Raw genomic sequence first — 18543 nt, 5'->3', positions numbered from 1 at the left:
GACCTGTTCCCATCCAATCGGACACCACTGTGCCCCTCTCTTTCCCTCTGGCAGCTTCCTCAATGCTCCCCTCCAGCTATGCCCCCCTGGACATGGACCAATAGTCTTCCGAGTTTGCCCCCATACCGCGGGCTCCTTTCCTATTATTTTGTGATCTGGGTGATGTGGGGAGAAAGCGCCAGGCCTACACCTCGGGCTTCTGCAAAGTTGTCACCAGTCAGGAACATAGACCAGTCCATCCTCTGGCTTTCTCTCCCCACACACCCACCACCAGAGACAGGTTTCATCATTCCCACTCCCCTCACCTCAAGCTTCATCCCAGCACCTGCCCCATCCTGAGACCTGTAGGCTCAGGGAAGGTCTTTCAGGGATTCCCTCTTCTCAGCAAGATCTACCTGACTCCCCCGGGTGGCCTTTTTGGTTCCCAAGAGATAATAAGCAGAGAAGCCACTATAACTCCTTGTGAGAAGAGACAAGAAGTTTTGTTCTTCTCCGAGTCCTCAGTGCCAAGAACAGTACTTGGCACACAATAGGGGCTCATAAATATAATGACCATATAATTTGTCCTTCAAACCAGAAAATTTTAAGAGAAAAGGGTGTGCTATCATAATTATGCAGGGACAAGAGGCATAAACTGGAACTGTCCCAGTCAAACCAGGATGAATGCTCACCCTATCAATTATGTCTGCCAACTGAGTGAACACAGCTAATGGCCCATTCCTGAACAGGGCTCAGTGCCCTGCTGAGCAAAAACCCCCTCTTGTCAGCTTCAAATGGCTGGCGCTTTGCAGTCTACCAGGATTCAGTGAGTCGGTTGGTAGGGAGAAGAGAGTGAAAAGGAGATGAAGCATCTTTTTTTTTTTTTTTTTTTTTTTTTTTTTTTTTTGTGGTGGTTTGCTGCATCTATTGTCCCATCATCTACATAAGGTATTTCTTCTAATGCTATCCCTCCCCAATCCCCCCACATCCTGATATTCCTCCCCTAGCTCCCCCACCCTCCAGGCCCTGGTATATGATGTTCCCCTCCCTGTGTCCGTGTATTCTCATTGCTTAACACCCATTTATCCGTGAGAACATGCAGCATTTGTCTTTCAAAAATAGCTTGCACCCATGGACCTTTTCTTCCCCTGCATCAGTGCAATTTGCCCTGTGATTGTGCAATACCTTCCCACTGGGACAAGACACAATTTCCATCCTTTGAGGCATAGACATGACATGCTTCAGACACAGACTGAAAAGAGTCTTGGAAAGTGCTTGCACACTTGGGTTCTCTTCCGCTTGTGGCTCTCTGGCATCATGAGAAGCATATGTCCACATGAGCCCTAGGGTCCCAGGAGGAGGATGAGGGATGTGACGGGCAGAGTCCAGCCTCGGTCAGCCAAACTAGCTGGTGTGTAGATCTGTAAGGTTTTAAGCCTCTAGGTTTGAGAATGGCTTGTTATGCTGAATTTTTGGCAATACTAACTATTATACAACCCCCACCTCCTGCCACCACCACTCCTAGGTCCTAATCATAAAAAGGCAAAGAGTCTCCTTTCCTGTGCATCTTGGGGGCATCATACTTCTCCATGGAGTCCTGTATCTCCCAAAATCCTCTTTTCAGAGGGACTGGAAGGAAGGGAGAAGGGTCATCATGGGCCTCCCAGCTCTTTAGCAGGCTGAAGACACCGAAGCAGCTGGAACAGATGACCTGTTAATTCCCTTCAAGGCAAAAGGTCTATGCTTCCTGGAGGAGGCAAAAGGAGAGAACAGGTCTGGAGCCTGGAAGTTCCAAAGGCCCCCTCATCCAGGGCTCCCTCCCTTCCCTTGGGTGCCCTCAGATGAAGAAGCCAAGAGAGACTGACTTCCTGAGAGAGACTGAGCCATAAGGTGTAGACAGAAGGTCCGAGATGGAAAAAAGGATATTTCTTTAGTGGTTTAGGACATTGCCTTTCCTTCAGCATGATGGCAAGAATACATCCCTTATGTGGTCCTGCACTGCTTAGGGAGCCAGCTGTACAGTGGCTGGAGAGAAGCAGGCACTGAGCCAAACTGAGCCAGTTCAGAGGCAGCACCCCTCCTCAACCTCCAGAAGGGACCCAGAATCCCTGCTGGAATCTCTGCATCTTCATTAAACCTGTTTGTCCCCTTAAGAAAAACTGTAAGCTCTATTCTTCCACTTGGTTACACCTGTGTTTTAAAATAGTTTATAATATTTGAGTGAAGAAAATCAGATTTCATCATCTTGTTTCCTCCTGTTTTTATTGAAGATATACAGTATTTCAGCTGCACTGTGAACAAAGCCAGCTTTGATGAGCTTCTCTGAAGGACCCACCAATGACAACATCGTTTCTCTTGAAAAATGCATTGTGAATTCTACGCAACAGTCATAAACATGGCCTATTAGAATCTTACCCATTACCACGTGGCACCTTTCCATGTTTCCAAAGCTATATATTTCTAGTGGCAACCTGCATTTCGATAAGACATAAATAACCCCGAATTTTCCCAAGGCATCTTTTACTAACATGAAGCATTATTTATTTAACTTGAAAAAGAATAGGAAAAATATGTTAACATTTTCCTAGGCATTTCTTTCCCATGGTTCAATATAATCCAATCCCAGATGCGCGAAAATTTCTTCCTCAGTTTCTGCTTTGAGAAATATCCTCTGAAAACATAACAAGAAATATGTGCATTAGATATTTTCCATAAGCACCATGGTGTGGACACCGTGAAAGTGTTACTTATAAAACTGCCTTGTCAGAATGAATTATAGCCCAAACATAATTCCCTGCTTCCAAGTATACAAAGTCATTTTAACTGACTTTCCAAAATATGGTACTAAATGAATTAGGCGAAATCATAACAGCTTTAATGTATTCAGCAAAAGCCATTTGGATATTTTTCCTATGGGCTGTAGCTCTGAACCACAGCTGTTTATTAGAACAACCTGATGGAGTTTAAAAAATAAACATTGAAGCTTGAGTCATTTGCCAGTCCAGTGAAATCAGAAGCTCAGGAGAGGTCTTATTTATTTGAAAGCACTGGGTAATTCTAACATGCAGTCATAATTACATACTGCTGATAATCACAGGATACTTGTATGTGTTGGGTATTCCTCTAGCTTTCTATGCTTGCCTCTAGCCCCGGCAGGATCCTACCCTATGATATCTTCAAGAGCAAGCAGCTCTTCTTCTCCATCCCTTCTTGTACAAAGCACAGTGCTAGGCATATAGAAGTTACTTGCTTACATTGAACTATTTAGCATGTTAATTTGCAAGTGTTCCTTCATTGTACTGTGTGAATCTGCCTTCACCTACAAGCTCAGCATCCAAGGCTTTCCTGCCAGCATCCACAGCTCCCTCTCCTGTGAGCAGCACCTGGATTTTTCTTTCTTTCTTTCTTTCTTTTTTTGAGACAGAGTCTTGCTCTTTCACCCAGGCTATAGTGCAATGGCGGGGTCTTGGCTCACTGCAACCTCCGCCTCCCGAGTTCAAGTGATTCTCCTGCCTCTTTTTGTATTTTTGGTAGATACGGGGTTTCACCATGTTGGCCAGGCTGGTTTCAACACCTGACCTTGTGATCTGCCCACCTCAGTCTCCCAAAATGCTGGGATTACAGGCATGAGCCACCATGCCCAGTGCACGTGGATTTTTCTATGGCAAATCACTCCTCTTGACTCTCAGTCCAGGAGGGTTACCTGGAGCTGCTCCCAATTCCAAGAAGAAGCACATGACCCAAGTCTGGCCAATCAGAGCCACAGTAATGGGTTCAGGGATAGGCACACCACCCAGGCCAGGCCAAGGAGTATCAGCTAGGATTCTTGAGGGAATTATTAGGAAAGAGGCTCTTAGCCTGGCACCGTGGCTCAGGCCTGTAATTCCAGCATTTTGGGAGGCTGAGTCGGGTGGATCACTTGAGGTCGGGAGTTCAAGACCAGCCTTGACTAACATAAAGAAACCCCATCTCTACTAAAAAAAATACAAAACTAACCAGTGGTGGTGCATGCCTGTAATCTCAGCTATGCAGGCGGCTGAGGCAGGAGAATGGCTTGAACCTGGGAGGTGGAGGTTGTGGTGAGCTAAGATCACGTCATTGCACTCCAGCCTGGGCAACAAGAGCGAAACTCTATCTCAAAAAAAAAAAAAAGAAAAAAGAGAGAAGAAAAAAAGGGAAAGAGGCTCTTGTCTGTTGGAGTAACTGTAAGAGTGGGACTAATGGGAAAACCTGCCTGAGAATAAAGCCAAAGCTGAGGGAAGCCTGCCTGAGCACCCATATTTAGCCACCCCTCAACCCTTGGATACTGCAGTATATAATCCAAGTTCCCTTTTTTGTTTATGCCACTTTAGATTTGATTTCTGACATTTGTAACTGAGACAACTCTAGCTGAATACACCTCATTGAGACTACAAACTCCTACAGGGAAAGGATCATTGCTTTCTTTTTTTTCTGTCACAGAGTCTCACTCTGTTGCCCAGGCTGGAGTGTAGTGGTGTGATCTTGGCTCACTGCAGCCTCCACCTCCCAGATTCAAGCGATTCTCCTGCCTCAGCCTCCCGAGTAGCTGGGATTACTGGCACGAGCCACCACACCTGGTTATTTTTTGTATTTTTCGTAGAGGCGAGGTTTCACCATGTTGGCCGGGCTGATCTTGAACTCCTAACCTCGTGACCCCCTGCCTCGCCTCCCAAAGTGCTGGGATTACAGACGTGAGCCACTGCGCCCAGCCAGTACCATTACTTCTAGTTATTTTGAGTCTTCTTCCCCCCAGAGCCTATTTTGGTGTTCTTGATCACTGTAAAAAGAGTAGCCCTTACAACTTGTGGATTTAACAGTTGGATGTTTAACTCTTTATAACTTCTACAGTATCTATCATTTTGCTGAGGCATGAATTGGATCGTGACCACAGTAAGACTAGCACACCAAATGAATGACGTAGCTGGTCAATGAGGCTAGCTGGCTGCTCATTCATGTCTCAGGGCAGCTCTGTTGCTCTCTTTCTTGCAGAAGACTGTCATTAATGGCCTGCATGGCCACTCAAAATGCCACTGCTCCCTGCATTTGAGGGGTATACAAGTAGTATTTGTGATTTCTGAGGATTTCTGGTTACTTTGGAGTTACTCATTGCCAACACTAAGGATATACCAAACCCAGTTAATGTTCACTGCTGGACTGGTTCTGGAAGCCCAATTAGCTCATCATCTTTCAGCCAAAAGCTCTTGAAGTGCATTCTGGGCGAGGTGGAAACTGTGACTCTGTGGAAATCTTTCCTGCTGTCCTCAACTATGATCAACTGGAAGTGGAACACGCATAACAAAGGAAACCATACCTGGACGCTAAAATCAGTTCATGAAAAGAGCTCAGGGGGCCAGCCTTGGGGATGAGGATCAAAGTAGCCCATTTTAGGAAGAGAATTGTACCTTGGTCTTGTCATATAAAGCATGGTTATCCAGAATCATCTTCCGCTCATGTGTGGCATAGCGCCGGAGGTCTCTCTCAAACTGCTGGATAGGAGATAGTTAAAATAAATTATCATCACACCTAGAATGTCTTCAGTATTAGGTGGCTACATCCCTGTAGTGAAATATCTAACTCCATTAAACATTCTCAAAGTGATTTTCCTCCCCCAGGGCCAAGCTCTCTGGTGACAGAGGTCCGTATTCACACAAGCACACTAGAATGTAAGCTCTGTGAGGGCAGGAACCTGGTTTGTTCTGTCCACAGCCATATTCCCTCAAATAGTGCCACACGTGTAGAAGATGTATGGCAAATGTTTCACTGAATGAATAAATGGAAAGCGTGAGCATTGTACTAGACTAATGCTTGGTCCAGAGTAGATGCTGGATAAATAATAGTTTGGTGGGTTCAAATGATTTGGAATATTGTTATTGTAAAAGAGAATGGAGGAGTCAGGCAACCCATTCCAGCCTAGATTTTGTCCCTACCTGGCTGTGCATCTCCTGTCAAGTCATCCAGACTCCCTGAATCTTGATTGAGTGAATGAAAGGATGGAGGAAGGACATAACTAAGGCTCCCTCTGGCTTTAACATCCTTTCATACTGAGATGCCATGAAACTCATGGTCTAAGTCACCTGCTCCTGGATGACATCTCCCACAGTCAGGAATGGGCTCTGAGACTAAAGGGAGCCACACATGAAGCCTAAGACAGAGGAACAGGGACACCTTGGGAAAGGAGGGCAATGAATTGTCACGGAGGCTGCTTTTCCTGAGAAACACAATCCAGAAATTTTGTCCTCTTGTGGGATTAGGGAGCAAACCTGGGATACTGGCGCCCTCTAGTGGTAAGGAACAATTTCCTATTTTAGGAACGCTAACCCCGGCTGGGTGAGAAGATGGACTTTGCAATTAGACGTCCTTCATTTGTTTGAAGTCACCCAGTGGCTGCGCATGTGGTGGCTCACACCTATAATCCAAGCACTTTGGAGGCCAAGGCGGGCGGATCACCTGAGGTCGGGATTTCAAGACCAGCCTGACCAACATGGTGAAACTCCGTCTTAAAAATAAATAAATAAATAAAATAAAGTCACCCAGCTAAAAAACAAAAAGAGCTTAGTGCTGTACCAGTGCCTTGCAGAACCAACAGCAACAATTTCTGACAACTCGAGAAAAGAGACAAGAACATGCTGAAAACATGTCCATCTTAAAAATAAAATGGGCAAAGGTCAACCACTTCAGCCAGTGATGCTTAACTGGCATGACCTTGCATAACCAAGGACTTCTTTCTGGAACTTTCCCCTTTCTCAATTGACTCTGTGTTCCCAAAGATTTATGTCTATCAGAAAAATGCATTTATTGTTTCTTCCTCCTTTTTTAAGAACGATAGAAGCATTTAGTTGTCAGTCAACACTTCTCATTAGAGTAAGAAATCCCAGTGCTAAGATGCTGTGCTGAAATAATTCCAGCCCAAAGCAAAGACACCTGACATTTAACCCAAATCTGAGAACAACTAATTTGTGTTATGTCAGTCATCTGCATAAAACCCTCTACACAAGCTCATTTCACTCAAAGCAATGGCCAGCTACCTGGGGAAACAGGAGAAACAGGGTGAGGTGTTTAGTTGGGAGGGTGGAACACATGTGAATGGGACTCAAATCACAGGTGTCCTCTGCTGTGAATGGCAGTAGGTGGGAGCTACTGCTTATCTAGTACTGGCGACGTGCTGGCTGGGTGCTGAGGCTTTGAGAACGTCATCTCACCTACTGTCTCTGCAACCCAAGAAAGTAGCTAAGGTCATCGTGGGAAAATGGAGTTTTACAGGATAAAGGGAACCTGTCCAAGATCATTCAACAGTAAAAAGCAGAGCAGCAGCTTATAACCAGGTCTGGGAGGAACCCAGCTTGTGCTCTTTTAAAAAAATGTTATAGCTTGATTTTATTTTTATTAACATATAACAATTGTAAGTGTTTGGGGGTTACAATATGATATTCTGATACATGTATATACATTGCAGAATGATAAAATCAGACTAATTAGCATGTCCATCCCTTCAAACATCTACCATTTCTTTGTGGAAAGAACATTAAAAATCCTCTCTTTTAGTTTCTTTGTACATTATTATTAATGTACATTATTAATGTATCTTCTGTAGTACATTATTATTAACTATAGTCACTATACTGTGCAATAGAACAAAGCTTACTCCACCTCTCCGACCAGAACTTTGTACTTGTTGACCCTTTTCCCTGTCCATTTTCTGCCCTCACCTCCTAGCCTCTGCTAACCACGACTTTACATTCTATTCTCTACTTCTGTGAATTTGACTTTTTTAGATTCCACATGTACAGAAATGAGATCATACAGTATTTGTCTCTCAGCATCTGACTTACTCCACTTAACATAATGTCCTCTAGGTTTGACCATGTTGCCTCGAATGACAGAATGTCCTGTTTTCAAAGGGCTGTGTCATACTCCACTGTGCATATATACCACATTTTAAAACTCAATTCATCTGTTGTGGATGCTTAGATTGTTTTTACCTAGTATCTAGGCTATCGTGTATCACGCTGCAAAGAACACAGGAGTACAGACCTCTCTTTGACACGCTGAGTTCATTTCCTCTGGATATATGCCCAGAAGTAGGATTGCTGGATCATATGTTGGCCCTATTTTTAGTTTTTTGAGGAACTTCCACACTATTTTCCAAAGTGTAATTTACAATACCACCAACAGTTTAAGAGGGTTCCCTTTTCTCCAGTCTCACCAACACTTGCTGTCTTTCATGTTTTTGATAATAGCCAATCTGACACATGTGAGGTAACATCTCACTGTGGTTTTAATTTGCATTTCTCTCATGATTACAGATGTTAGGCAAGATGGCAATATCTAGTTGCCATTTGTACGTCTTCTTTCGAGAAATGTCTTTTCAAATCCTTTGCCCATTTTTAAATAGGGTTATTTGTTTTCTTGTTATTGGGCCTTTTGGCTTCTGTGTATATCCTGGATAACGGCCCCTTATCTGATGTATGATGCGCAGGTATTTTTTTCCCAATCTGTGAGCTGCCTCTTCACTTTATTGTTTCCTTTTTCAACCCCCTTGCCAGTTTCTGTACTTCAGTGGTTCTCCCACTTGAGCTGCATCAGAAACACCTGGAGGCCTTTTTCAAACACAAATTTCTGGGCTGAAATCCCCAGAGATTCTGATTTGATTCCACAGTTTTGGAGTAGGGTGAAGAATTTCCATGTCTAACCTGTTCCCGGGTAAGGCTGCTGCTGCTGGTGTTGGGGACCACACACTGGGAATAACTGCTCTAAATTAATCTGTCATACTTGATCATGTGTGCACAGGATGCCTTGATTTAGAGGTTGCTAGGTACTGCCCCCTCCCCTGTCACCCAGCTCCTGCTGCCATCATCTCTCCCCTGGGCCTAGGTAGACTCGACCTACATCTTTTGGAAGGCTAACATCATCCCATGGGTCCACATTGCGCTTACCCGGGAGCCAGTCCATCCCAACAGGGCGAAGGCACGACGCTCGTAGGGGCACATGACTAAATCCACACGGATGGCCTTCCAGGTCTTTCCCTCCTGCCAGCTGGGCTGGTCACTGTCCAGTCTTTGACGAGGCAATTTGAAAATCAGAAAGCACTTTTGAAAATGATCCAAAGCATCAACCTTCCTGCTAGGCAACCTGAGCTTTTCAAACGTTGACTCCACAAGATCATAATATAAAACTAATCCCTGAAAACAAACAGAATGGTGTTAGGAAAAGGCCCTGATGAAGAGGATCAATGATTTTATACTGGATTCTTAATGAAATCTTTACAGATTTGAGCAGAACATGGGCATGTGTTTGGCCTTGCATTACAGGTCCAGCTGCAAACACTAGGAGAAAAAAAACAAGGAAGTGGTTCCATTAACCATCCTCTGCAGAAAAGGAATTTAGCAATGAGAGAGGCTGAGGCAAAGCCACTTAGTGGCAAAACTGCAAAAACATTTCTCTCTCCACTTCTGAGCCTCCCTCAGTCCTTTAAAAACAAACCAACCATAAACAAAAAGCCATGTGGAGGAATTTCAGACCAGCCTGGCAACATAATGAGACCTCATCTTTATATAAAATTTAAAAATTAGCCAGGGATGATGGCACACGTCTGCAATCCCAGCTACTCGGGAGGCTGAGGTGAGAGGATCCCTGGAGCCTGGGAGGTTGAGGCTGCAGTGAGCTATAATCACACCACTGCACTCTAGCCTGGGATACAGTGCAAGACCCTGTCTCAAAAATAAATAACTAATGAAATAAAAATTCGTATTATTTCCAGAGGGGCAGCTTTGAGTTAATGTCTGCTATAGTTTGGATGTTTGTCCCCCTAAACCTCACGTAGAAATTTGATCTCAAATGTTCAAGGTGGGGCCTGATGGGAGGCCTTTGGGTCACAGGGGAAGATCTCCCATGAATGACCTGGTGCCATCCTCCTCCTCATGGCAATGAGTGAGTTCTTACTTTGTTAGCTCCCATGAGAGCTGGGGGTTACAAAGAGCCGAGCCCCTCCCCACTCTCTCTTGCTTTCTTTCTCACCCTGTGACCTCTGCACCTGCCGTTCCTCCTTGCCTTCTGCCATAAGTGTAAGCCCCCTGAGGCCTCACCAGAAGCAGGTGATTGGTGTCATGCTTCTTACACAGCCTGCAGAACCATGGGCCAAGTAAATCTTTTTTCTTTATTAATACCTAGCCTCAGGTACTCCTTTATAGCAATGTAAATGGATGAAGACAGTGTCATATACTGATGACCAGGTTTAACCAGTCCAAAGTGTTGTAGCTGGAGGCTGAGTAACGTCGGGGCAGGATGACTTGCTATTTCTAGGTAGCACTTGGGAAGCTCTTTCTCATAAAAGTGTTACTCTGCCTGCCTTGGAGAAAATGGGATAAAGTTAACCACATACGTTTCATCTAAAGTTGTCTATCCAGAAAGTTGACAAGTGATTCTAAGCTGTGCCCATCGAGTTGCCATTCTCGGTGGGAGTTCCTGATGGCACAGGGCAGATGTGGGGAAGGGAAAGAGAAAGTGCTATTAACCGCTTAATCTGGCAACAAAAACACCAAATAACCCTCAAATCATGTCATCATAGCTGCTGGGATGTGTGATTTGTTACCATGCACTCTTTAGATTAGATGTTTAAAAGTTTTATCATCAGAAGCATTTGGAAGATTTGCTAAAGCACAGTTTGCAGGGCTCTGTCCCCAGAGTGATGCAGTAGGGGGCAGGGAGGGCATTTCCAGCAGGTTCCCAGGTGATGCTGATGTTCCTGGGTCAGGGACCACACTCTGGGCATCATTGGTAAATTGATTATTGTTAGGAATCATGCTTTGCATTTCTTCTACAAACCTGCAAAATACATTATTTCAATTCAAAAAGATACTTTTTATTCTGTTGACCTCAAAAGAGGGAACTCTTCACCCTCCAATGCCTCGAAGAACAAACACCATTTGAAGGGTGAAGCACCAATGATAGGAAGAACCTCTGGAGGAGGAGTAGATGTTGCCATAGTTAACCTCCAATAACCAGCTCAGAAAAACACAAGTCTACTTTTAAGGAAACTTGCTAAAACTAGTACACTATAGCAGCCTTTTGTGTAAATTTCAATGATGTAAATTTGAAAAGAGAGAAATAAAAATATGAACAAGTGTCACATTAAAGCCAAATTTGTAATAACACGGCCTCCTTAGGAAAAAAAAAGCCCACAAAGCTGGATTCCTAATAGTAAGCTGCTTGTGTCACTGTCACATGGTGATGACACTTGGTGGGTAATAGAGAAATGGGCCATGCTTTATTGGGTTTTGTCTTGAATTTTGCAAGGTGTTTGGGAATGCATCCTTGAACATAATGCTCCTGCCTGCATGTTCAGAAGGTTATCTGCAGGAGGGTACACTTGTCAAATATGCACACAATCCCTGCTGCCACCTCTAGATCTCCAGCCCTGGTTATCTGCTGGGCAGCCCTCTGGGCTCTGGCTTCCCCATCAATACCCACTGGTTGAATGAATATTTACATCAGCATGTTCTTTTATTTTTCCTACCGGACACTGAGAAACTCCTGACTAGAAGGAAGAATTTCCCTGCTCCTCTGTCCCTGCCATCCTCCCCAGAGTGCAGAGCGGCCGATTCTCAGGAAGAGAACTGTAAAGCAGGAGGGAGACGCACTCAGCTTGACCTACCACAGGAAAAAGGCTCCATCTGAATTTAGTCTCAGGCGCCTTCTGAGGAGGGCTGCGAAGCTTAGTGTGAGGCTCTCTAGCCAGGATTCCTTTCCTGCCCTTTGCTTCCAATTCCCTCCAACTCCTTCTGGGACAACTCAGTGCCCAGTATTCAAACTCAAGTCAGTTTCTTAAAGTGAATACATTCTTTACCCTCTAATGTCTGTCAATACAATCCACCTCCCAGCAGTTCCATGACCTAGAGATGTGGCCACATAGAACAGTGAGGGTCCTGTACCCAGGGTCTCACCCACCAGGCGGGAACCAAAACCAGAGCCATTTAACCTCCCCTCTTTGGATTGAACCACTGGTGCTAGTGAGAACTCAGGCTAATGGAGTCTTTGGGGATGTCAGTCCTCCCCGCAAGATGAATATTTCCAAGATTTTTGCTTCCCTGTCTCCCATCCCTGATCAAAGGGTTTCCTACAAAGATCACATTTAGAGTCATCTGATGGGTGACTCGAATGGATACCATTGGTTATTCACTATGCTTTGCAGGTGTTTTGAAACACTGGATGTGTATGTTGTCCATGTTGTGAGAGAATGTACAGGTGTATACCTGTGTGCACTTTATAATCTAGAAAGTGCAGTCTTTGGTAAGCATGGCAGGGCATGGGAGTGAGGCAGAGGCGAAAACTAAATATGAAGAACTTGACCGGTGCAGTGGCTCACGCCTGTAACCCCAGTGCCTTGGGAGGCAGGTGGGTCACAATGTCAAGAGGTCAAGACCAGCCTGGCCAACATGGCGAAACCCCATCTCTATTAAAAATACAAAACTTAACTGGGTGTGGTGGCACATGCCTGTAGTACCAGCTACTCAGGAGGCTGAAGCAGAATTGCTTGAACCCAGGAAGTGGAGGTTGCAGTGAGCTGAGATCGTGCCACTGAACTCCAGCCTGGCAACAGAGTGAGACTCCATATATACATATATTTCATATATAGACAAATTCCTTATATATATATATATGAAGAACTCATCTGCTGATTTCACTACCCTGGCACTGTGGGAAGGCCTGGAGCTGCAGGGGTCTAGTCAGGGCTGAGACACCAAATTGCAAACTGCCCCACAGCTCCTCCCTGCTGTCAATGTGTGTCAGTTAGTGAAGGGGAAGACTAAGTCCCTACCCACTCCTGAGTCCCTTCGCCTGGTCCAGTGCCAGCCTTTCAGGCAGAGTTCAATAAATAATTGTGCATGAGAGATAATGATAACAGTCATCACCATTTGTTAGGCTTTTGCCATTCGTCGGATACTGCACCAAGTGCTTTATCTAATTCTTTCATTTAATCTGCTCCTTTAATTAATGAGAGAAGCTTGTTACCCCTGTTTTACAGATGAGGAAAGTGAAACTTTGAAAGGTTAAGTAACCCATTCCAAGTCATATAGCTAGTGAATGGTGGGCTATGCTTTTAAAATCCCAAATGTAAAACTCACATCTTACATTAACATCAGCCTCTGCTGCAGTGCCTGCATATAAAACGTCCATCCCTGCTTGGGACCAGTAGTCAGTGTGATTTCCCTAAGGAAAGACCAATGGAAAGAGGACTCTCTGCTGCTATCTCTCTACCCCATTCCAGTCTTTAATAGTGTTGGCATGGGAAGGGGAGGGTGCCAAGGTCAGATGGGTCCATTTTAGCAAGGCCTCCAGGTAAGGAGTCAGGCAGCCCACTCCCTTCCAGGCCTCAGCTAGCAGGGTCCACAGGCTGTGCTCCCTTGTCTATCAATGAGAATCTTTCATCTTTCCTGCTTGAGTCACTTCACTGATTCTTCCTTGTGCCACCATCCCCTGGCTTGGTCTATTATGTTCACTCTTAGGGCCACTGGCTGCCCTGTGTTCATTCTCCTGAGAGGGACAGAGGGGGTTTGGGATGGCCTCGGAGATGAACTTGGATCTGGCTCTAAAGTTGAGTCTTCACTTCCAGTGCTCCTGGCCCTAGGGTTGTGTTTCTAGCTCTTATTTTCACTTTATCTGAGGCCTTCCCTTTCTGGGATATGAGTGAGCTTGGTCCACACCCAACAGATGCAAACTACTCAGAAAGGATGAAGCCGTGGAGAGAAACACAAGCTGGTCCCGAGGGTAGGGCCCTCTGGTCTCTCTGGGAGATGGCGCTCTCACTAGAGTTAGACAGGAGTCAGGGTCTGCATGTGGCTCTGGGTGCAGGGTTAGCTTAGCTTACTTTGGTTTCCTCCACCAGGCAATAGGCCTGTCACAAGTCTGATCTTCCCAGTGGATGAGGGTTGCTGGGCCATGACCTCTGTGGGGCTCAGCTTGCCCTCATTAGTTTCCTTCATTCCATCTCAGCACAAAGTCAAGATGGTAATTGACCAGCACAGAATTCAAGGCACTATCAACACCTCTTAGACTGATTTCATCCCAGTCTTTGCAGTCCTGCCCCCCCACCCAAGCTTGCAGCTTTCCAGCTCACACTTCCCAGGACTTCAAAGTGCATGCTTTTCACTTTGTTTGGGTGCTTTAATGCCTCTGCATGTCAAACACAAATGCATAGCCACGCTTGGCCCTGTTGGCAATAGGTAAGTATAACTAAACAAGATCTAGGACATATTCATAACATGTACTTTAGGACCCAAAACAGGAAACTCTTATTGCAGGTCATATGGCTTTGTATAGGCTGCTAGAAATAATTGAGAATTGATTAGATGGTCATTACATAAATATAAGGCAAGCAATGTGCAAAATTCAAGTGTTCACATAATGTTTGAGTGTGCATGTATTTTCCATCTTTCTTCTCACCTTCTTTTCCCATAAGTTCATCACTTTCTGTAAAAGTTGTTCTTCATCCTCTGTTGATCCTGGGCTGGTAATTAAAAAATCTACATCATGTCCCATCTTCTTACCCCTAATTTTAAAAAGCAATATAAAATAGAAACCAATTAGATTTTTAGTCTTCATTAAAAAAAAAAAATCACCTTTGTTTCTATGCCCTATGCTTAAGATTTGCAACACAGAGGCTCTCGACTTTTTTAAAGAAACAAAACATCTTTGGTTACACATCTCTATTCCTTGCAAAATAGATGTATGACACAGAAAAAGTCATATACAGCATGTCTGTGATTATGTGTATCTGGGCAAAAAATAACAAAAAATTGTTTCTTCTACACACACAGACCTATATACAACCACACATACACACGTGGAGACAAGCATAACAACAAGCAAATCAAGAACTGTATTCACATAACACAAGGTACCACTACTGGAATTATGACATGGAGTAAAGGCATTATCTTACATTCCATTTTCTCCTACTTTCTCCCTTGCCTCAAACCTATTTTGTTAGAATCGCCAGCAGCCACCATGTAAGAGGGCTGGAGAAAGAGGTGGAGGAGGCTGTGGGAGGAAAGAAATCCCTTTCTGAAATGTAGGCCTCAATATTCAACGACTGCACACGTCCCTGTGAAGCATTCACTCATTCCTGAATTCATTCAGTCAGTCATTCATTGACTCAATCAAGATTTCTTGAGCACCTAGGCTTTGAGCACCTTTGTGCTAGGCATCAGGCACTAGTCTTGCTAAGAACTAAGCTCTATAAACTTAGAGAAAACACACACAGAAATCGCTGTGGATCAAGGGCTTTGCAGGTGTTCAGGGAGCATGGAAGAGGGGTCTCTAATCCAGCATGGAGAAGGAGTGAGTCAAGGAAGGCTTTCTGGAGGAGGTGCCATCTAAATTAAGTCTTAAAGAATGAGAAGTCAGCCAAGCGACAATTTGAGGAATGGCAGTCAAAGCAGAAAAAGTCTGAGTAAGCAAAGAAATAAGGCAAGAAACAGTTCTGAATGTGCAGGGGATGACAAGCCATTTGGGGTTGCTGAAATGAGATGTGAGGGAGACAAAGCTGCAGAAAGAAGCCGCCACCAGATAACAAAAGGCTTTTTGTGCCATTTCAGATGCCTGTCCGAGTCAGGGAGCCACTGAAGGTATTAGGGCAGAGGAGGCAAAGCCACCCAAGTTATTTACCTTCGGAACCCTCCTGTCATGGTGACGAAAGCATCTGGAAGAAATGCCCAGACAGCCTCTTTAACCAGCACACTGACGGCCTCTGCTTCTGCTCTGGTCACACAGCTGACAAGGTCTTCATAATACAGAAATCCTGAGAGGCCATTTGACAGGGCAATGGAGAGAGTGACATGCACGTGAAACAACCAACCCTCAGTGGAAGGGGATCCTGTCCCCAGAAGAGAGCTAACATGACCGCAAGCATCAACACCAAACTCCATTTCCATAGAGACAAAGTAATCCATGTGATTCTTCTGACTGTGAATTTTGTAAGGAAACAATGGTCTTTGCTTTCTAACTGAGAGGCTTACAATTTCCTAAGAAGGAGACAGTGTTTCATATCCCTCTGGTATCCAAACTGTTGAAATCTGATTTCCTACTGAAGAACCAGCCTTCTTGGTCAATAAAAAGGTAATGTTTAAAGATTTAGGATGAGGAGATTTACAGATGAAAGGTGATGGATCCATTAAAAAATTAAAATCAAGAATAGGAGCAGGGTAGATGTGTATCGGAAGCAAGGCAGGAAATATCTTAGGTGGTTTAGCTTGTTGTTTCTTTGCCTGACCACATGAATTAATGAAAGGTCAGTTATGATGATGAAGAGTTAATGACTTGGTGATTCCCACAGAGCGGTGTGGAGGGAGATTTGAGGGGAAGAGCAAAGGAGAAGGGAGGCTTATCTCCAAGGTTTGGGGTGTACTATTGGCGAGGAAATGAGCCGGGTGATTAGATCCACGGAGCCTGAGGGACATCGAATTCTGCTTCATCATCACTGTTCTTCTATCTAGGGTCTCCAAGAGAGGGCCATTCAAACTCTGCTTGATTCCAATAATGGGGAGCTCTGACACCTCCAGAGGAGCCTGTTTCCTAACTGTAAACTCTGTTGCACCAGTTCTTCTTTTGAAAAGCTTACGTCTACTCCTTTGCGATTTCACCTACCACTGGCCCTCTGAAATGACAACAGTAAGTCTATTGGTCCTTGTTTCTCACCCTGGGATTGTGGAAGGGAGGCAGCAGGGTGGCCATTTGGCTTGAACATTCCGCCAAACATCCTACGTTATCTCTAATGGGGACAGTCACAGAAACATGCTGCAAGACCAAGAGAAAATGGTATTCATATGAATACACGTATAAACTGTGTCCAATACCAAACTACACCACTTGTGGAACACTAATTTCTTTATATCAATACTAATACTTATTTTTTATTTTTGTAAAAAGCCACATTTCTAAAAATTATTGCAACATGACCACTTTTGTGAGCGTGAGGAGTTTGATCTAAGAATCATGCTCTATTATGCCCTAATACAGAAACTGCCATCATGACTAATATTCAAAGTACAACTCAGTGGGTAACCACATACATCTGTGCTTTATGGAGCGATATGCATAATCCAAAAGTCAGGATTCGCGACTATTTCTTTAACATGTGCAGATATTAGAAATGAACATGTAGGACTATGATAATCTCTTGACATTCATGAAACTGATTTAAGTGGCTTTCCTTTTTGGTATGGCAGGGCGATTAACTTATTACAGAAAACTTATCACACTGTATAAGGTTAAATATGTGCTGCTATAGGTCATAAATTGACTTTTCAAGGCAAATATGGCATGTGCATGCTCAAGCCTCAGGGAACGTAATCAAGTACGACTATAAGTAAAACTGAATCTGGTTTTCCATCTGATCCAGGAATCGTACTTTCAGTGTGTTCAATTAGCTTACCCTTGGCAGTATTCTATGCAATTCCCATTGACAATTCCATTCATTGCCGTGCTGCTTCGAGGGGTGCTTATAACCACTTTGGGGGTATAAGTATAATGGGAGGGCATTCCTTGATTTCTGCATAGAACTGGTGGCATTAAACAGTCCGATGGGAATCACTGATTGACTAAATGAATAAAGCTGGTTCATTCAAAGGGTTGGAAACGCTCAATAGGAAAAGCAAAAATTCAGTTTACAAAGCTAGGGAACTGGAAGTCCTTAGATCCTGAGAGCACTGGACATCATTTGATAAGGGTTCCATCCAAGTGAAACATTATATTGCCTCCCAATTTCTCTCTAAGCATTGAGAGTCTTTACTCATCATTCCAAACCACTTACTTGCTACTTATGTTTAATATTTATTTAACTTTCTTTTCAATGGCATCTTGAGAACTGGTGTAAATCGTGCTTATTAAATGTGCACTTTCAGGGGCCTGGAATATAAATATTGGATCTTTTTTTCTTGGACTCTTTTTATTTCCTATGTGGCATTGTATTACTAGCAATCTTTTAAAGATTAGCATAGCAACTTTTCAAAACATGAGTAGGGTCTTCTATAGTATCACTGACAGAACTTACCAAGGTTTGATTTGCTTCCTCTACCATTGCGTGTTTGTGTTTATTTGTTTGTTTTTGTCATTACCTAAACAAAAGATCGATGTCTACCTTCTTTTTCTCCTGGTCTCCTCTGGCAACGGATTTCCTTACTCTCACATTATTAAAAATTCGGGGCCGGGTACGGTGGCTCACACCTGTAATCCCTGCACTTTGGGAGGCCAAGATGGGTGGATGGCTTGAGCCCAGGAGTTCAAGACCAGCTTGGGCAACATGGTGAAACCCCATTTCTGCAAAAATTTAGCAGGGTGTGGTGGTACACACCTGTGGTCTCAGCTAGTTGGGAGGCTGAGGTGGGAGGATCACTTGAGCCTGGGAGGCAGAGATTGCAGTGAGCCTTGATAGCACCACTGCACTCCAGCCTGGGCAAAAGAGTGAGACCCTGACTCAAAAAAAAAAAAAGATGAATTCATTCTCTATAACTCCAGGAGCCATAGTGCTAGGGACTGTGACTGTGGCTG

At 44.1% G+C, this 18543-nt stretch overlaps 1 protein-coding gene across 2 annotated transcripts; it reads right to left on the bottom strand.

Moving 5' to 3' along the window:
• Window positions 1-2222: 2222 nt before the first annotated feature.
• Window positions 2223-18292, bottom strand: DNTT (DNA nucleotidylexotransferase). 2 transcript variants are annotated; one of them, XM_032281143.1, is made up of 5 exons: window positions 15664-18292; window positions 14440-14545; window positions 8934-9179; window positions 5403-5483; window positions 2223-2650 (listed from the first exon to the last, which is right to left on the bottom strand). In XM_032281143.1, exons 1-5 carry the CDS (start codon window positions 15945-15947, stop codon window positions 2564-2566), a joined length of 804 nt encoding a protein of 267 aa, XP_032137034.1. In that variant the 5' UTR covers window positions 15948-18292; the 3' UTR covers window positions 2223-2563. The 2 variants fall into 2 exon arrangements, with proteins under 2 accessions (XP_032137034.1, XP_032137033.1); XM_032281142.1 differs by having other exon boundaries at window positions 5403-5486; window positions 15664-18289.
• Window positions 18293-18543: the final 251 nt, after the last annotated feature.

The sequence above is a fragment of the Sapajus apella genome, unplaced genomic scaffold (assembly GCF_009761245.1).
Source record: "Sapajus apella isolate SASKATOON/1434 unplaced genomic scaffold, GSC_monkey_1.0 scaffold13, whole genome shotgun sequence".
In the NCBI taxonomy this organism is placed as follows: domain Eukaryota; kingdom Metazoa; phylum Chordata; class Mammalia; order Primates; family Cebidae; genus Sapajus; species Sapajus apella.
Note: the sequence above shows the minus strand (reverse complement) of the source record. Positions and strands in the feature narration are given on the sequence as shown.